This window comes from Schistocerca gregaria, chromosome 1, assembly GCF_023897955.1.
Source record: "Schistocerca gregaria isolate iqSchGreg1 chromosome 1, iqSchGreg1.2, whole genome shotgun sequence".
Lineage (NCBI taxonomy): Eukaryota > Metazoa > Arthropoda > Insecta > Orthoptera > Acrididae > Schistocerca > Schistocerca gregaria.
Genome location: NC_064920.1, coordinates 221392575 through 221411495, shown reverse-complemented (window position 1 = coordinate 221411495; position 18921 = coordinate 221392575). Strand labels below are relative to the sequence as shown.

The 18921-nt window shown below is 36.7% G+C and overlaps 1 protein-coding gene across 1 annotated transcript in view; it reads left to right on the top strand.

Annotated features, from left to right (window-relative positions):
• The window catches only part of LOC126337834 (cytoplasmic dynein 2 intermediate chain 1), a 150594-nt gene that overhangs the window by 108186 nt on the left and 23487 nt on the right, over positions 1 to 18921 (top strand). Inside the window, exons 14-17 of the mRNA XM_050001502.1 lie at positions 576 to 748; positions 6247 to 6389; positions 8386 to 8444; positions 12692 to 12840. Of these exons, the coding sequence (XP_049857459.1) occupies positions 576 to 748; positions 6247 to 6389; positions 8386 to 8444; positions 12692 to 12840 (524 nt within the window). The remainder of the gene's footprint in view (positions 1 to 575; positions 749 to 6246; positions 6390 to 8385; positions 8445 to 12691; positions 12841 to 18921) is intronic.

Sequence of the window (18921 nt, the reverse complement as noted above, 5' to 3'; positions counted from 1 at the left end):
GCATGCATTTATAGAGTGTCATTCTGTGTTCTTGAAGCATCAGTGTTTTGGAGATGGAATCACATATTTTCAATCTCCTTATATAAGCATTCATTTGAATGTGATGAACATTTCATCTTTTTGTCTGTGTTAAACATCTATGGTACATTCCCAATTAAAAAAAAAAATCCTGTTGGAACAATTGTATACTTTTTTGTCCCATTTACAGTAGCCTTAGAATAACTGAATTGTGAGGTAGCCTTTATTAAATTGGATATCTTCCATTCCACAGTCACACAGCATATTTTCAGTCTCTCCTAAGAAATAATTGGATTTCAAAATGTCAGGACATAGACTGTACTCTTTGGCATGTATGGAGGATGCTGTAATTTGAGTGTTGCATAAAATAAGTACTGTTTAACATGTGTCACTTATACTATGTTTAAAATTACAGATGTTTTGTTCTTTCAGTACAAAAATATTACATTATATGTTAATAGAGCTAAATAAAACTCTTGCGCATACTACGTATCATTAACAAGACCACAAATGTTTATTAGTATGATTAAAATATCACTTCTAATGATGTGTTGCAGATATGCAGTCTAGATGCTGGTGGTTTGATTGTCATATGGACAGTGATACAGAATTCACAGACTGAATTCTTGCCTGCCAGGGCATCCCAAATGGACCTAGGTCTTGCCTACTGGGGTAGAACCAGGCTTATACTGAGCTCAGTTATCAACATACCTGTCAGGATGGCCTCTTTGTGAGTAGAGAAACATCTATTCTGTCATGAGTTAAAAATCAATTGTGTGATAGAGCAGATTCATAATCACACACTATAGTTTCTTCAGCCAAACATGTTTTTATAAATAATTTGTGCATTGTTGAACAGTTGCTAGCTTTTATTAAATTTTTATTTTTGTATTACCTCTTGTTGCTTGTACGCCTCCCTAGCATAGTGGTAGTGTTTCCACCTACCACGCATGGGCCCGGGTTCGATTCCCAGTGGGGGCTGGGTGTTGTGTGGCCTTCATCGCCTTCATCATCATTTTCATCATCATCAACCTGCAAGTTGCCAAAGTGGTGTCAACTAAAAGGGACTTTCAATACGGTGGCTGAACTCCTGGCCAACAATGCCATACGATCATTTCCATTTTCTTGAGGCTTGTGTCATCAGTGTAATGTATGTCAGATATAAATATTTTAAATATACACAGATTGAATCACTGTTCATGTTTCTTAAGAACATTTTTTAAGAACCAGATTCCAAAATGCTGCATTTCTGTGTGTTCAAGTATAAGAACTTTCTATGGATAAATGTATTCAAAGGGTAAAAGTACTAATATGATATTCTTTGGAAAAATAAAAAAAAAAGTTCATTGATACCACCTGGTGATGGAGGTGTAAATACTTCAAAATACACAAAAAAATCATAAAAAATTAAAGTGAATCATTACAAGTGTTCCATGTTTTCTTTTTGCAGAGATCTCTTCACCTATAACCATTCAGCCATCATTACTATTGTATATCAAGCACAATAATGACTTTTGAGCTTCTAATATTAAATAGTAGCACTGTAAATTACCAATGGAAGAAACTGTCGAGTGAGTGTTAAAAGTACATAGCACTGGACATTCCAACAATCTTCCATATGTGTCCCATTAAACAAATGAAGAAAAATGGCAAATAAGCTAATTAATATTTTATTGACAACTTTTTAACTTTGTTGCTATGAGGAACGACTGAAATTTAAAACACTTCACATATTAACATCTTTGATAATGCTACTTATTGCTACGTATTATGTATCATTTCTGAAAGGCAATATTAAATTAATAAAATATTTCTTAAAAGCAGTATTAAATTAAAAAGTCATAATATATTATGTCAGAATGGCTTGAAGTCTAGTGAATTTTTTTAACATCTGTTGTCGCTATCACTTTGTATTATGACTGGCATTAAAAACAAGGACTAAGAAATCATTCCACCTTCACTATCACCCACATCCATATGTGATTACTCAGTCTGATCATCACTACTGGCAGGTTTGCCTGTAGTAATTAATGAAAATTTGATATCATCATTGAGCAACTAGTATTTGTCTTTCAGCTGTTGTGTCTTCTAGCTGAGGACTTTCTACTTTCCTGCAGTGGCTGACTAAAAAGAATTGACTGAAAGCTTCTTTACATTTTCAGCTTATATGTTATCTGTGATGCTGGGATGTCTAACATGCCTTTCAGTTTTAGCATATCAGTTACTTTACATTATGGTCATGATTGTGTGGCATCAAGTAGACTAAACCAACTGTGAATTCCCAGCAGATTTGCTCATTCAGATTAAGGAGTGCAGAACCTCTTTCCTTATACTGTCATCACAGGAATGCTTCCATGTTGTAAGCAATTATCCTTATTTGAGTGTCACATGAGGATGTTTTGTGAACCTATGTGGTGTATTATATAACAGAAATGACACATTCTCTTGAACTATACAGAACTTTTCGATTGTATTCCTTATACATTCATTCTTGCAGTGACACTCTTTTCAATGTAATTAAGTGTGATTTTCATATAAATTCTTATCGCAAGTGAAAGAGGGTAAAAAAGTAGAAAAGTTTGATCACATGCTACTGTGAATTGTATGTTTGAGAACAGAGCAGGGTTCCCAAACTTTTCTTCTGACAGGACACTTTGAGAAGCCTGGTGCTTTAATGGAAGACCTTGTTTATTTTAAAGGTCAATAATTTTTTTAAATGAGAAAAACTTATTTTATTCCATTTTAACTCATAACTAGTAACACAGAAACCACAATATTTTTTAAAAAATAATTAGTCTTGTCAAAAGCTCAGAAAAAACTGCCATGTTATTAAGTTTTTTATGGTGCACTAATTCATGTCCTGCGGAATACCAGTTTTCTGCAGAACACAGTTTGGGAAATCCTGGAATAGAGGACAACTATGATTTCTAGCAATTTACAGCTTTGGTTATATAGTAAGTAATTAGCCAGTAATAGAATAAATACTGTAAAGGAAATAATTTAAGGAGTGAAGATAACAAATCACAAAATAGTTGAGGTGCTGAGCTGTAGACAGGCACATAAACAAGACTGAGAACACTGCTAGCTTTGGACCAATCTATTTTCAGACATATAAAGTACACATACACACACATTCATACACTCACATGCACCTGTATGGCAACATTGTCCCAACTACTTACATTGACACAACATTGTAGCTCGACTGGGGGAGGGGTTGTGTCGGATGGAGTGGGTGAGGACAAAAGGATGTAGGGAGTGGGAGGGAGGGTTGACAAAGGGTAACTGCTAGTTGAGAGGGAGAGACAGTGTGGGCACAGGATAGGAATAAATCACTGGAAAGTCCATTATGAGCACAGGCAGAGAAGATTGTGTGCAGTGCAGAGTAATGTGGCAGAGTGGATTGTGAAGGATAGATAGAACAGAGGAAGAGGGAGACAGTGGACATAAGGATTTGAGTGCATCATAAGTGAAGTTAAAATCATAGGGTAGGGCTAGAGGTGGATGTGGCTACCAGATTGAAGGTTCTGTTGCACGACACAAATCATCACCCCAGTTGAGCTGCAGTGCTGCCACAATGTATAGTTGACTCTTGCTTATTTGAGCCTCAATAAATCATGTTTGTTGATAAAATGAAATAGTTGTCACTCAAAAAGACCTTGATAGATCAAATAAGTTTTATGCCTTTTGGCACACTCAATAAATCAAGGTGATTGTCGTGACAGGCCGCCTGTGAACACTTAGAAATTCGAAGTTAATAGCTATCCAGAACATCGTATTTTGAATTTTTCCACACTTTTATCACCATTCACTAATTTCTTTGGTTATTCAACAACATTGAATGTACTACAGTACATAAATTAGTTGTAAACATGACTTAAGAGATGTTTGACTCTTGTAGGAAAGAAGCAGAGTATGGAGGCCATGGAATGAGGGATGAAAAAGTCAGGTGTAGTGAAAACTATCAGGATTGTACCATCCACGGTGTCAACTATCCTGAAGCAGAAGGATCAGATTGAACAAAACATATCATAAGATGGGAGAAAGCATCCTGAAGAAAGGTTTTTGAAACTACTTAGTCAATGTAAAGGACAAACATACCTTTCAGAGGTTCTTCACTTAAAGGAAAGGTTAAATCATTAGCTGTTAGCCTCAGCATTGAAGGATTTACCTATATTGAGGGGTGGCTCATTAACTTAAAAAGAAAAAGATATAGCATATTTTAAAATTTGTGATTGGCAGTTTCATTCAAATATCCTCACAGCTGCACATTCACTTTTAAAGACAAAAAGCCAGGGGGGAATGAACATTTACAGACCTCAGACACTAAAACCTATTTTGACACCAAAAGTTGCCAGTCCTATATGTTTCAAGGGAATCAGTGCCTTCTATCCCAACAGAGAGGTGTGGATGACATCAGAACTGTTTAATGGGTGGCTGTTGAGCCTGGACAAAGAGATGAAAAAATGAAAGCATAAATTTCTTCTTTTTCTCGACAATTGTGAAGTTACTACTCATTGCCTCTGGAACATTTTTCATTGTGGCCACCGCTTGGAAAATACAACTGCCTGACTAGGGAATAATTCAGTGTTCTAAATCACAAAGAAGTAGCAGTGATAATGGTGTTTTATAGCTTTTGAGGATGGTTACAAGCCCAACATACAGTGTGGAAGTGACAAACACAGCTGATAAAGCATGGAAAAATGTTACACCAATTATTATTTCAAACTATTTCAAGAAATGCAGATTCATCAAGGGGCCATAAAATTAGTTGCAAGCAGGAGAGCAGAAGAATGTATGCAGGTTTTAACTATACCTGGAGCCTTCTTCCAAATGTAGGAAAGAATGTAACATCTGATGATTTCATACAGTTTGAGTATCATTTGAAAGCGTGAAATACCCAGCCTGACATTGAATTTGGGCTATTCCAGATGACAAAAATGAAGACAACAATGCAGAAGAAGAAGAAGCAAAACTGACTCCATCTGTGACTGTAAAAGAGGCAAAGTCATCATCTTAAACATTGTGCATGTACCTTTTTAGAATGGAAGTAGACAATGATATATTTTCTGCTTTGATCACTACAGGAAATGCACTTGATCATGACTGAATCAGATAAATATTACTGATTTCTTTACAAAATTAAACCAAAATTTTCTTACATATTTTCAGAAATTTGTATGTGTCTTTCATCTGAATTGTTAAAATAAATAAAACTGGTAAAAATTAAATTATCTTTTGAGTTCTAGTTGCTGCTTTGCAAAGGTACGTGAACATTATTGAAACTCCATTAATATTTTTAACATTGTTTTTGGAGGGGATACCTTTCCTTTGATTTTTTTCTTAATTGCTCCTTAATCAGTCAACCCTTTGTTAAACCATACTCTCAGTTATTCAAACTTTTTGTGAGCTCTTTTGAACTATGAATTATTGAGAGTTGACTGCAGTTAACCAAGACAATGTTGCTGTGTGTGTGTGTGTGTGTGTGTTTGTGTGTGTGTTTGTGTGTGTGTGTGTGTGTGTATGTGTGTGTGTGTGTGTGTGTGTGTGTTTGTATTCTTAGTCTTGTTTATGTGCATACCAACAACTCAGTGGCTCAACTGTTCAGAGTGTTCTTATTTTTATTCCTTGAATTATTTATATTGCACCAAGAACCTCTCCATATGCCATATTTTCAAGTAATTCAGGCCAAATAAGCTGTTATTTTGAGGACTTATTGAACTGAAGAATTGAAGCTAAATCTTCATGCTAAGAATTGAAACTAATCTCTTCATGCTAAGAATTCAAGTGGAATTGCCAGGATAATTTATCCTCCTTGTGTTGCTTAAATTTATCCCAGTATAAATGGTAGCATGTTCCACCAACTGAGTTATGGGTGAAACAGTCTTTCTTTCTATCTTTTTTTCGTTGTAGTAGCCTGCAATGTTTTTAACAGTTTTTCTGGTTTCACTGTTGATAGGAAACATTAGTTGCTAAGGATTTGCAAATAGTATACTACAATGTTAGCACACACAAAATTAGTTGAACACTAACGGTGGCAGCAGCTGGAGACAGAACGCTAGGAGTCCTAGTCTTCTGACTCCTATTGCATCAGAACAAGGTGCAGGGTGCTCAAGAAAAAGTGTATGCACTATACTTCATTTTCCTCAACTGCAGCTTGCTCAATGAATTGCTTATTTTTTATTGAAATGCACAATTTTTATCATGGTACAAATTAAAATGTTACAGCACTGTGCTCAAGGACGCAGAATACCTTTCTTTAGGAATTGATGACAAGGACCATTTATATGTTGGAACAACAGCTGGGCGTATTATTCACTGCCTGAGATCTGGCATGAAACCCCGGCCAAAGATGTATCTCACTTCAAATGGTATGTATTGGTGATTTTCTGAGTGCTTTTCTTGTAACATACCATTCAAAAATAAGGGTTCATTTACCACTAGTTAGTAATAGAATGTAGGAAGTCTGTTTGAAATGGCTACTATTTAAATGGATTTAATGTTTCTATTTACTGTCTCCTGAGACATGAGTGAACGGAACTTCAGTGTACAGAGATAGAATTAACTCAGTTCCTCTGTTGTTTGAGTTGGATTTTAATGTGCACTTTCTCCCTACTTCTGTAGGTGAAAAAAAAATCCACACACTTTGTTCATTCAGAGTTTTCTTATCTGAGACACGAAAGAATAAAGACAAAGAATTCTGACTTTTCATAAAGTGAGGTTCACTTTTCAGAAGTTACAGATGAAAAAGGAAAGTCATAAAAATACAGTCTATATTGCACAAAGGAATGTAGGAGACCCAGTCTTGTATCCCTGCTGGATGTATTGATTGAAGCTGTGGAACTATCAACAATAGTCATTACGTCTACATCCAACGAGGGTACTACCGACAAGGAAAACACAGCATCTTCAGCTGACCAATTAGATGACACCAGCTAGCCAGCTGATTTAAGCCTGTATGACCACAGGCTCTTTCTCATTCTCTATAAGGCAACAAAGTTGTGTTCTGATCTAACTGATGTTTCCATAGGTGGGCCACTATATTTACGGACTCTACTGGATATCAAAGCAGACTTCTCTTACTGTTATGCAAGTGTGTGTTTGATATTGCTGAAGGGAAGTTACTCTTCAGCGCCTTCAGACTGGTATCCTGATTCAGTCAAACGAACTAACCAGTGTTGTGGTTTCTACTACGATTATCAGTATCACCTCTCTTGTTTTATGATACACCAACTGGCCTGTATTCAGTTTAACGTATTATACATGCACAGTAAATTAGTTTTGCAAAATACTGAAATGTTTGAGGATAATTATTTTATTTTATTGTGGACTTATTGACTTAGGTTTCATGTTGCAGGAAACTTATTGCAGTGTAATAAATAACTTTTGCCTTAGAATAGTGAGATATAAAGCCCAGAGATCTATTTCAGAGCAGAGGTAAACAGCCACAGTGTTGAAGCTAAAATTATTGTATACAAGCAAGTAATTGTCATTTTCTTTGAATTATTTGTTTTCTGTATCTGTAAAATTTTTCCTATTCTTTTCCTTCTTAAATGGAAAGCTAATATCTTTCCAATTAATTGGAGAATCACTATTCTGTTCTTTGTTAAACTCTTAGATGCTCTTATGATTTCCCAGTCTTTCAATAAGCATAATGTACTTGTCTTGACAGGCAAAATATCTTAAGTTTTCAGCAATATTAACCAGCCAGAATCCCATGAAATAATCAAAGAATCTATATGCTGGGAAAATCTTAGAGTTTACATGTGTTTAACTTGCCTTCCAAATATAATTTTCAATTTTTACTTTGTTATTTAACATGTTTATTTAGTGGTTCATGGAAAGTTCTTACAACTATTTTTAAGTTTATATGTATGGTCAGTCTAGAAGTTTGTTATTGGAGAACTACAGGTATGATACACTGTAGGCAAAACCAGTTAAGAAGATTTAATATGCAACATTTCAAGGATTCGTGTGATTTAATTTCTCTGTACTGAGATTAAGAAAATCCTCAATAAACAGCAGACTTTATACAGCTTGGTTTCTCCCTGCCTTATTCAGTTTCCTTAATGTAGTGATGAAGCAGAAGCCTTCCATAATCTTCTAAATGTTTCCTCTTCACTTCTTTCCTTCAACTGTAATTAGAAAAACAGCAAGGATACACTTGGATGAAGTAATGGTGATACATCATTGACATGCAGATACAACGTGGAGGTCAATGGGACCAAGATCATGACAAGCTGTTAATGTCCAAAACTATGACCTTAGATGACATACAGTCTCATATCTTAGTAAAACAAATGTATTTTTAAGAATTATTATACAGTTCACTGTAATGAGTTATGATTCTTTTCTTTGTTTTCCCAGATTTTTGCAGTCTTGCCACATGCATTGATGTTTGTCCTTTTGGAGAACCATTCTTTTTGGTATGTATTTTGTGTGTTAGCATGTTGATACATCATTCATTGTCACCAATACTGTGTGTCAGTGACAAATGAAAACTAAACTTTTTTTCCACTGTTAGCTAGCACTGTTATGCACTTTAACCTCTAAAAATTCTCGAGTAAGTGAAATGATCAGATTTATTTATTTTAAGAAATTGGAGGATAAAATTGCATGTAAGAGTTCCTTTAGTAGTTCCTCAAGAATTTCAGCAGCAATTGTGACTCTTTCCACATCTCTAAATGGTAATATACTTTCACTGGACACTTGTTTCCTTTTTGGTACATTACTAGTTTTGTCTCTACATCACTGCTACACCTGGTGTGCACTACAATGTGTTTTACATACTATACTCCCTGTTTGTCCCTATGCTTATAATTTTTCCCTTCTAGTGCCTTTTCAGCACTAATTTAATATTCCTGGATGTCACATCAAATGTTCCACTAACATATCCCTCTTTCTGATAAGCATATCTCATGGTCTTTGATTGCCTAGCTTCTCTGACCACATTTTGTACCCAACATTCCTTAATAACACCACACATCTTATTTTCTTCAGCTGCCTTGAGGAGCCTTAGTGACTAGGTAATAGACTTCAGTTACTTAGTGAAACTTCCTGACAGATTAAAACTGTGTGCCAGACTGAGACTCAAACTCGAGACCTTTGCCTTTTGCGGGCAAGTGCTCTACCAACTGAGCACAACTCATAATCCATCCTCACAGCTTCATTTCTGCCAGTACCTCATCTCCTACCTTCCAAACTTCACAGAAGCTCTTCTGTGAACCTTGCAGAACTAGCACTCCTGGAAGAAAGGGTATTGTGGAGACATGGCTTAGCCACAGCCTTGGGGGATGTTTCCAGAATGAGATTTTCACTCTGCGGCAGAGTGTGCGCTGATATGAAACTTCCTGGAAGATTAAAACTGTGTGCCAGACAGACTCGAACTCAGGTCCTTTGCTTTTCGTGGGCAAGTGCTTTACACAGTGAATGGAAGGCATATTCTGCATACAGAATATACATAATTGTTATTCGATTCAAATGAGTGTGCCTCCAACATAGATGTAAACTGTTCCCTTTCAAACCATGAGCTGACTTTTCTGGATGATGCCCAACTACTTTTAGATGGGCATAAAAACAAACTGTTATTCTGAAAAGTACTTAATGCTTTGTAAAATGACTAGGTTGGAATTCATTGTTTTTGATTATGTACAAGAACCAATAGAATTTTGAATTACAGAAAATGTGGCTGGAAATAAATTTATAAAAATACCTTGACACTATTTTTCTTCTGCATTGTGATTCCCCTCATTTACATGAATAGATGCCATATTGCAAATCAGTGTAAATTACATAAAATTATTAATGTTGTATGTCAAACTGTACATGAAAATTAAAGTAACAAAAGTAAGTAATCAAAATCACCCATGGAAAACAGTACCAGTTCATAAACTAAATTTTAATTATTGTGGAAGATAATTAGTTTGTGGAAATTTAAAATACTTTATGGGAAAATGTGAATGCTTAACTTTCAAATGTTGTAGGTCTCTTTCCTCAAATATACAGGTTAACTCACTATGGTTTTGTATGGGACGAACTATTGTACTAACTTCAGATAACAATTACTGTTAATTGACTGTGCTCTAATGAAAATTAATTACAGGAATGGAATCAGAACACTTTAAATAAGGATATGAACCATAAAAACTTATTTCCAAGTAGGTACTACATATTACTAGGTAAGCATGTTGAAAATAAGCTGAAATTTGGTGAAAAAATGTTTGGTCCTTTTTGAGATTAGAAAAATACAACAGGAGGAAAGAATCCGACAACTTTTTCACGAAGTGAACTGTCGCAGGGTAAGCTGATAGTTGTGGCTTAATGTTAACAGGCGACGTCATTTCTATCAGGCGAAAGGGTCCCTGTCACAGACTTCTTAGTTTTTCATTTCAGTGTATATGGTTTGATCATCACAAACCATTGACCTGCATGTTACTTTGCTAACACTTTTTTCTTGTTATGGATTATGTCTTATTGTTCAAAGTTTTGGTGTTCATCTTTCCCACCTATTGCCAAATAGTTTTAATCTTTCCAGAGAAAATTTTCACTGACAAAATGTTGCTTCCTGTGGGAGGATTACAAAACTCAAAAGGGGAAAGGATCCTCTGGATAAAACAACCATGTACATGGAAAACCCTGTGTTCTCAAGAATTTTTGAATTATTTGCTCTCAAGATGTATACATGTAGAGGATCCCAATTATTGTCTTGCAAGTTAACATAATAGCTTAACATCATTTGCAATTGTTTGGTGGACCATCTCTGGTTGACCATTTGCCTATGGATGTGAAGTACTTTAATTGATTTATTGATTTTGAGAGGGAAGCTAAAATAGTTTTGGTCTAACCCACCACTGCCCACACCGAAACCGAGTTAACTATGCTGTATCACTCCCTGTGTATCTTGTAAATCCAACCAATGCCCCTAAATAGTGAAAGGAGTCCCTTTACCATTTTTTTGTTAGACACAATTTCTTCAGGTGTAGTGGTCCCAAAACTTTTGTATCTCTTGCTCTGCAATGCTGTGCATTTGAAGATCAGGTGTGATGCAGTTTCTTCACTCTCATCACAGATCCTACACTTAGGGTCTTCATCTGTTATACCCATTGTATGTAGGTGTTTTTTGAAATTCCCATGGCTGGTCATCAGTCCAGTCATGAGTTTAATGCCTTTCCTGTTCAATCCCAGGATTACAGAGCTTCTTTTAAAACATGGCCTAGGCTTCATTACCTTACCATTTTCTTGTTTATAGACCTTGGTCCAGTATTCTACATGCTGTTTTCTAAGCCAGTTCCATAGTTCTAGTTTGATCTAAGCCTTGGTGATTGCCAAGACAGGTTCCGGTCCAATGAATGGAGTCTTTACCCCCATACTGGCCAATCTGTCAGCTTGTTCATTGTCACCAATCCTTGAGCGGTCAGTGACCCACACTAGGTTTAGCCTATTGCTTCCCCCTAGCTTCACCAGCGCCCTGTGGCATTCTGCAACAATTTTAGATCTTGCTGCAGGAGCTGCAAATGATTTCAGGGCTGCCAGGCCATCTGAATAGATGTAGATGCTACGGTCCTTGTAGCACCTACACATATGCCCTGATTGCAGTAATTTCAGCTTGGAATACTGAGGCCAATTTTCGTAGAGAGATAATGCCCTCCAGTCTTGGCTGAACCCCTTACACACATGCCCCAGGGCCTTGGTCTGATTTCAAACACATCAGTGAATGTCGAACTGTTTTTTCCCACTGCTCTCTGCTTCCAGTTATTGTATTGTGATGCTTGTTTAAGCAGTTAGGAGTTTTTATATAGTTGGCCGGCATTTCCCCAGCCATTCCTATATTTACCTCACTCACTGTTTTAGTGTGTGATTCTGGATATCCCAGTGAGATTCAGTTTTTACCAGTTTTGAGTCTGTAGGCACCAGCTGCTGCCTCCCATCTTGACCCAAAAGTGTAGAGGAGGCATGTCCGGCATGGCTTCCATCCCAGCAGTTGGTGTGCTGCTAATTCCGCCTGTTATGGCTAAGCAGGCCAGTCTCTGCACCTTAGCAAGCTCCTTAGCTGCAATCTGCTGTTCTATCTTCTTCCACCCCACTACAGCCCCATAGGAGATCCTAGGTCTATCACTGTGGTGTATATCCAGTGTATACTGAGCCATTTGGACCATTTTTTCATCTTATTTGATTACAAGTCTTCCAAAGCTCTGTTAAATTCTGTAATACTGGATCCCCTATGTCTTCCATATTGGCACCCATTTCTTCTATTACATCATCAGACAATCCACCCCATCCCACCACACACCTCATAGAGGCCTTCAGTGCTGTATTTCCACATATACACTCCCTCCTCAATTGAATTTCCTCATGCATTCTTAATGTTAACGTCTTCACTTTTAAATTCATTGAATGCTGTTTTGACTTTTTACTGAACTGTGCATGACACTTTTAATCTGCCCATTGGGCACTACATTTGAAGAATTTATACTGCATTTCATTTTGTCATAAAATTTCAACGACATATCATCCACGAGTAGTATGGCAAACGATGTAAAAATATTTGCATTTTACAATGTTGTGTATTTCCTGTGATATCCACTTATATTTTATGTAATTGATAATAAAGTTTTAGTCTTATCTCTTCAGTTATATCTTAATTTTAATTCTGTTTCTTCTTTTTTTGTTTTAGGTTGGCTGCAGTGATGGCAGTATGAAACTCTTCTGGCGGAATTCAGAAAAAGGGATTGCACAGACACCTGGTGGCACATCACCATTGGTCTCTGTCCAGTGGTTGTACCATTCACCATGTTCAATTTTCAGCCTTGACCGCTCATCCAGGTACGCAAAGATTTATAAATATTTTTGTTGTACAGCTCAAAATAATAGATAAGCAGCAATGGACTGTAACCAAACAAGGAATATCGTTCTGAGAAGTCCGTTTATAATGCTCTTTTCCATTCTCTGTGAATTTCAGCAGTTGCTCAATAAATCCTACTAAATTATTATTTTAAATCTTTGCATGTGTTAGCATGCTTCTCTCAGAAAAAAAAATAAAAGAAAAAAGAAGAAACACATTGTCAAAAACTATTCCTCTCAGTCCATTTACAGTCACCTTCTTCAGATGTTGCACTGACAAAACTTAAAGGCACAATTTTGAAATAACCTATACACTAAGTATAGAAATGGAAGTTTTATTCTAACTAAAGTGTGCTCTCAGATCCATACCAACTGATGATTATTTCCTGTGTATTTTGAAAATGTAATATTTATGATGAAAGAAAAAATATAAAAATGCAGTAAATGAAGCAGGTGAAAAGAAATACAAATATCTCAAAAATTAGACTGACAGGATGTGCAAAATGGCTAAGCAGAGATGGCTATAGGACAAATGTAAGGATGTAGAAGCATATATCACTAGGGGTAAAATAGATAGTGCCTACAGGAAAATTGAAGAGGCCTTTGGAGAAAAGGAACCTGTATGAATAACAAAAGCTCAAATGGAAAACCACTTGTAAGCAAAGAAGGGAAAGCAGGGAATGGAAGGAATATATAGAGGGTCTGTACATGGGCAATGTACTTGGGGGCAATATAATGGAAATGGAGGAGGATGTAGATGAAGATGAAATGGAAGATATGATACTGCATGAAGAATTTGACAGAGCACTGAAAGACCTAAATCGAAACAGAGCCCCAGGAGTAGACAAAATTCCATTAGAACTACTGATAGCCTTGGGAGAGCCAGCCATGACAAAACTCTTCCAGCTTATAATGTAAGGGAAAATAAGCAAAATATATGAATTGAAGTTTGTATTGGGGAGGGCATTCAACTTGGATAGTTCATGCAGCAATGTTGACCATTGTACTGTGGTGGCATATTGGTTATCATTTCTGCCTAGCAACCAAGAAGACCCACGTTTGAGTCCCGGCAGCAGCACAAATTTTAATTCATTTCTTCTGCTTCGATCACTCTTGCATCTGGTGGGCAAGTTGTATGAGACAGGTGAAATACCTTCAGACTTCAAGAAGAATATAATAATTCCAATCCCAAAGAAAGCAGGTGTCGACAGGTGTAAAAATTATTGAACTATCAGTTTAATGCATCATGCTTGCAAAATACTAACATGCATTCTTTACAAATGAATGGAAAAACTGGTAGAAGCTGACCTCAGGGAAGATCAGTTTGGATTCCGTAGAAATGTTGGAACATGTGAGGCAATACTGACCCTATGAGTTATCTTAGACGATAGGTTAAGGAAAGGCAAACCTATGTCTCTAGGATTTGTAGACTTAGAAAAAGCTCTTGACAATGTTGACTGGAATACTTTCTTTCAAATTCTGAAGGCCGTGGGGGTAAAATACAGGGAACAAAAGGCTATTTACGATTTGTACAGAAACCAGATGGTAGTTATAAGAGTCGAGGGGCATAAAAGGGAAGCAGTGATTGAGAAGGGAATGAGCCAGCCTATCCCCACTGTTATTCAATCTGTATATTGAGTGAACAAGTAAAGGAAACAAAAAAAAAAGTTTGGAGCAGGAATTAAAATCCAAGGAGAAGATTTAAAAATTTTGAGGTTTGTCAACAACATTGTAATTCTGTCAGAAACAGCAAAGGACCTGTAAGAGCAGCTGAATGGAATGGACAGTGTCTTGAAAGGAGGATATAAGATGAACACAACAAAAGCAAAATGAGGATAATCGAATGTAATCGAATTAAATCAGGTGTTGTTGAGGGAATTAGATTAGGAAATGAAACACTTAACGTAGTAAATGAGGTTATTGGGGGAGCAAAATTTTTTTTCTTTTTTTTTTCCACGAAGAACCATTTAATGCCATGATTTTGAAGCATCCTATCACCTCACAAATGCTACTGGTGCCTCTTGACACAGGAGAAGGGGAATTTGTGACAGAACTTGATTAGGAGAAGGGATCAGATTGTGGGACACGTTCTGAGGCATCAGGGGATCACCAATTTAGCATTGGAAGGAAATGTGGAGGGTAAAAATTGTAGAAGGGGACTAAGAGATGAGTACAGTAACCAGGTTCAGAAGGATGTAGATTGCAGTAGTAACTCAAAGATGAAGAGGCTCACTCAGGATAGAGTAGCATAGAGAGCTGTCATCTCACTGAACATGCATGATGAACCAGCAAAACAATAAAAATGTATAGCTTCAAAATGCATTTATGTAGTTGTTGCTATTTCCTTTTAAAGCAGTACTCAACAACCAGTTTCTCCATATTTTCTTCAATAGGCTCACATGTTCCCATTTTTGTACACAGAAAATGATACTACATCACAAGAAGTGACAGGTGAAGAAATTTTGGGCAAAATTAGATCAAGTTGAAAAATCTTTCGCAGTTTTGCCACAAATTTGTTTGGTGTCTTAAAAAAAGTCAAAATCAGGAATTCATCTGATAACTTCATTCAGCTTAACTTTTGCTGCAACTGTCTCTTCACCACAGGATGATTGCAAAGCTTTCAATCTCTTCAGTAACTGCCAAAGATTCCACCAGTTTTATTTCTGTGGCTTTCAGTTTAATTACTGCTGCAGGGAAATTCACAAGATTTGATTTAATGTAAATCAGGTCTTGCTTCAAATCTGTTTTCTTGAATGCCACTTGCACATCTTTAATGAAGCTGCAAAAGTGGCTTCAAAAGAGTCTACAAAAAAAAAAAAAAAAAAAAAAAATTCAATAAGGTTTTACATAGAATGAAGCAAACAGATGTTAACTTCAATAAATTTGTAGGAATTTATGATCGCTTATTTATGTAACTTCATCAAACATATCACTGTAGAAGATACCAGCATATATACAGGAACCCCATTTGTTTACAATATTCAGAGGATGCAGTGGCAAAAGTAAAACTGGCCATGTATTTCTAAATGCAACAATGTGGGCAGGTGCTTACAAGAATACCTCCAGTACGAGAAAAGGCATGTGATTAATTAATTATGTCTGAAGTATCAGACCTTTGTATTTTGTCCATGTACTTACTTCCTTTGTGGTGCATATCAATGTATTCACATTTTCATGTTTTAGACATACTGTTTCAGTTATGTGGTGTGGTACATGAGCTAAAAATGTAATGTGCTTTGTGTTGGAATGATATATTGTAATTACTTTCCTGCCTTTTACCATATATGGGACAGCAGTGCTTAACAACAGGACATTTTTATTTTAATCTGTTGGCCTCAGTATTCCTAAAAACTAATAAAAATATCAGATCATTGGTATTAATTGCACAAACAAACTTGACACCCGGCGAGCTGATTCGATACAAATCGAATGCATTCGACCGTCAGTGACAGCTTTCTCTTGCCGCCAACCTAACCTGAGCATGCTAGCAGAAAGCAGTGCAATATTAGTGCGTCGTCTGTTTGTTTATGGTAGCATACGTGAGAGAGTTAGCGATAGCATCAGTGTTATATGTATTCCTTCAGTGATTATGGTTGAAGAAGTCTTAACTTATTGAACAGCGTGCTTATTAACATAGTCACTGCTACAATTTGCATAATTCAGTAGCTACAAAATCTGTGTATGAAGCTATTTAGGCAGATGTGATAAATGGAGTAGAAGTTCACTATTGATTTTTACTTATATTCTCATATACACAATATACAGTATGAAAATGAAACAATGAAGAAGAAACAATATGAACTCTGTTCAGAGACATTCAAGGTCAGACACCCCACTAACATCTTCAGCTCTATCTGAACTGGATTCTGACGATTCACTGGAGTCACCTGTATCAACAATAAAATTGATGTTATCAATGGCAACTTCCTTAGTACCATCGTTTGTCCAGTACTCCTTCTCCAAATGCTCCACCTAACAACAGTAGCCTGCCCAGTCATCCTCAGTGACTGTCTCCAGTGACATTTTGTTCCCTAAACACTCTCTTTACTTTCACCCACACAAGTTCAATTGCATTTAGGTCACAGTTATAGGGTGGCAAGCATGTCACTCTGTGACCTTTGCTTGCAGCCAATGTGTCGACAGCATAGCACTTATACGCAGGCTTATGTAGCCGAATTAACAAGCAGAGAGCCTCCTCGCGTCACATTTGATGTTATTTTTTCTCAGCCCCTCGAGCATTTCTGCCTTGGAAACATAGTATTGATGAGGTTTGTCCAGCTGCCTACTGTGGTAGGGCACATTGTCTAACAAAATAACTGAGTTAGGGGGAAGATTGGGTAAAACCATTTCTTCAAACCACTTTTCACGGTTATTAAGAGTTCATCTGCCCATGGTAATCTCCTTGGCTGGTTTTGGCAAAGAACTTGAGCTCAGCTGCCCTCATGAAACAGTTCTTAGAACCAACAGATGCTACTATTCATCTCTTAGAAGCTCTTCCCCAAGCTGTCACACCAACCACATCTTCGCCTTGCCAAAATTTGCCACAGGTAAGATTGTTATTGAGCCAAGATTCATCTAGGTAGTAAATTTCGCTTTCTGCCTCGCTAACAGCTTTCATCTCTACAAGGAAATGAGATCTCCATTCCATAATGTCCTCACGTTCGAGTAACAATGTCCTCTTGTTTTGAGACATTTTCCATGTGAAGCGCACTGACTTCAAAATTGTTCTAAGTGAAGTACCACACCATTTCTGTCCTATCTTGGCTCTCAGAACTGGCAACAGTTTCATTATGCTGGGAACAACTTTCTGCGTAGTATAAAAGTCTCTTATCATGTCATGAATGACATGCTCGTCAAATTCATCCAGTTCCTCTTGAATGTTACTACACCTCCTATTAAGGAAAGAAAGGAACACCTCTTCAAAAGTTTGATCACATTGCACATTCACTATATCGAAATACAATACAGTACTTACACAAAGTCATTGAAGTGTTATCAATGTCACATGAAAAGAAAAATTAATATTCAATAGAGGTTTCTACTGAGGGACATTGGAACTGCAGACTACTAAATTAAACTAGCCTTTTTCTGTTTTGGCATTCTTGGAGACTCACCAGGATTAGTTTTTGTAAATTTTACCATTCTCTTCATACTCAATACACTTTGTCCTGTGTCTTTAGCAGCTCTCTTTCCCACCTGTGAAAGCAGGTAGAACAATTTCTTCTGCTTTTTTACTTCTTTGCGGCACTTTATGACATTAAGCACTATTTTACATGCTTGGCTACGCAACATTTTACTCCCTTTGATTTAGGAGTAGAAGAAGTTAATAACTCCTCAGAAGGACAAGCATCACTCATAATGAAACAATTTTAAAAACAATATGTACCCACAACATAAAACTCAACACACAGAAGGCAACACAGATTGACAACAATAATACCACTATTGGTCAGCACCTATATCAGACAAAGTTTGGCAGACATCCAAAACATGTGAATATCGGATCAAAGTCATACACTGTCTTTCGACTTTAGTTGATTCTGCTCCCCCCACCACCTACAGTGCCAGGGCTCAACTTTGGTTGTGCAATTAATACATTTTAAAATAAGACATACAGTCTGCAAATATTTTAGCAAACTCACCTCCCTTGGTTTGCAGGTAGAGGGGATAGAGCATATGCACTTTAAATTGGTGAGGGATAGTGTGGAGAGATTTAGTTACCTCCATGTCACCCAGTGCTGAAAACATACATTTCATGCCAATAATCTGCTGTAATAAAAATTTCACATAGAACTCAGAAGTAGCAAAATAATGTGAAAGGACATAATAAAGAAGCCCATGTTCAAGCATTACATACTTTTAAGTAATGAATATGGAATTAAGTTAAACTTATGGGAACACTTACAAATAGCTAACTAGCCTGGAAATGCCTTGATGATATAACATTAGTTACAGGCAACTTTAACCTATGCAGTACGGACTGGGATGTCTATGGATTCACTGCAGGTCCTACAGACAGACAGTACTGTGAAGTGCTTCTGTACACATTTTCTGAAAACTTTC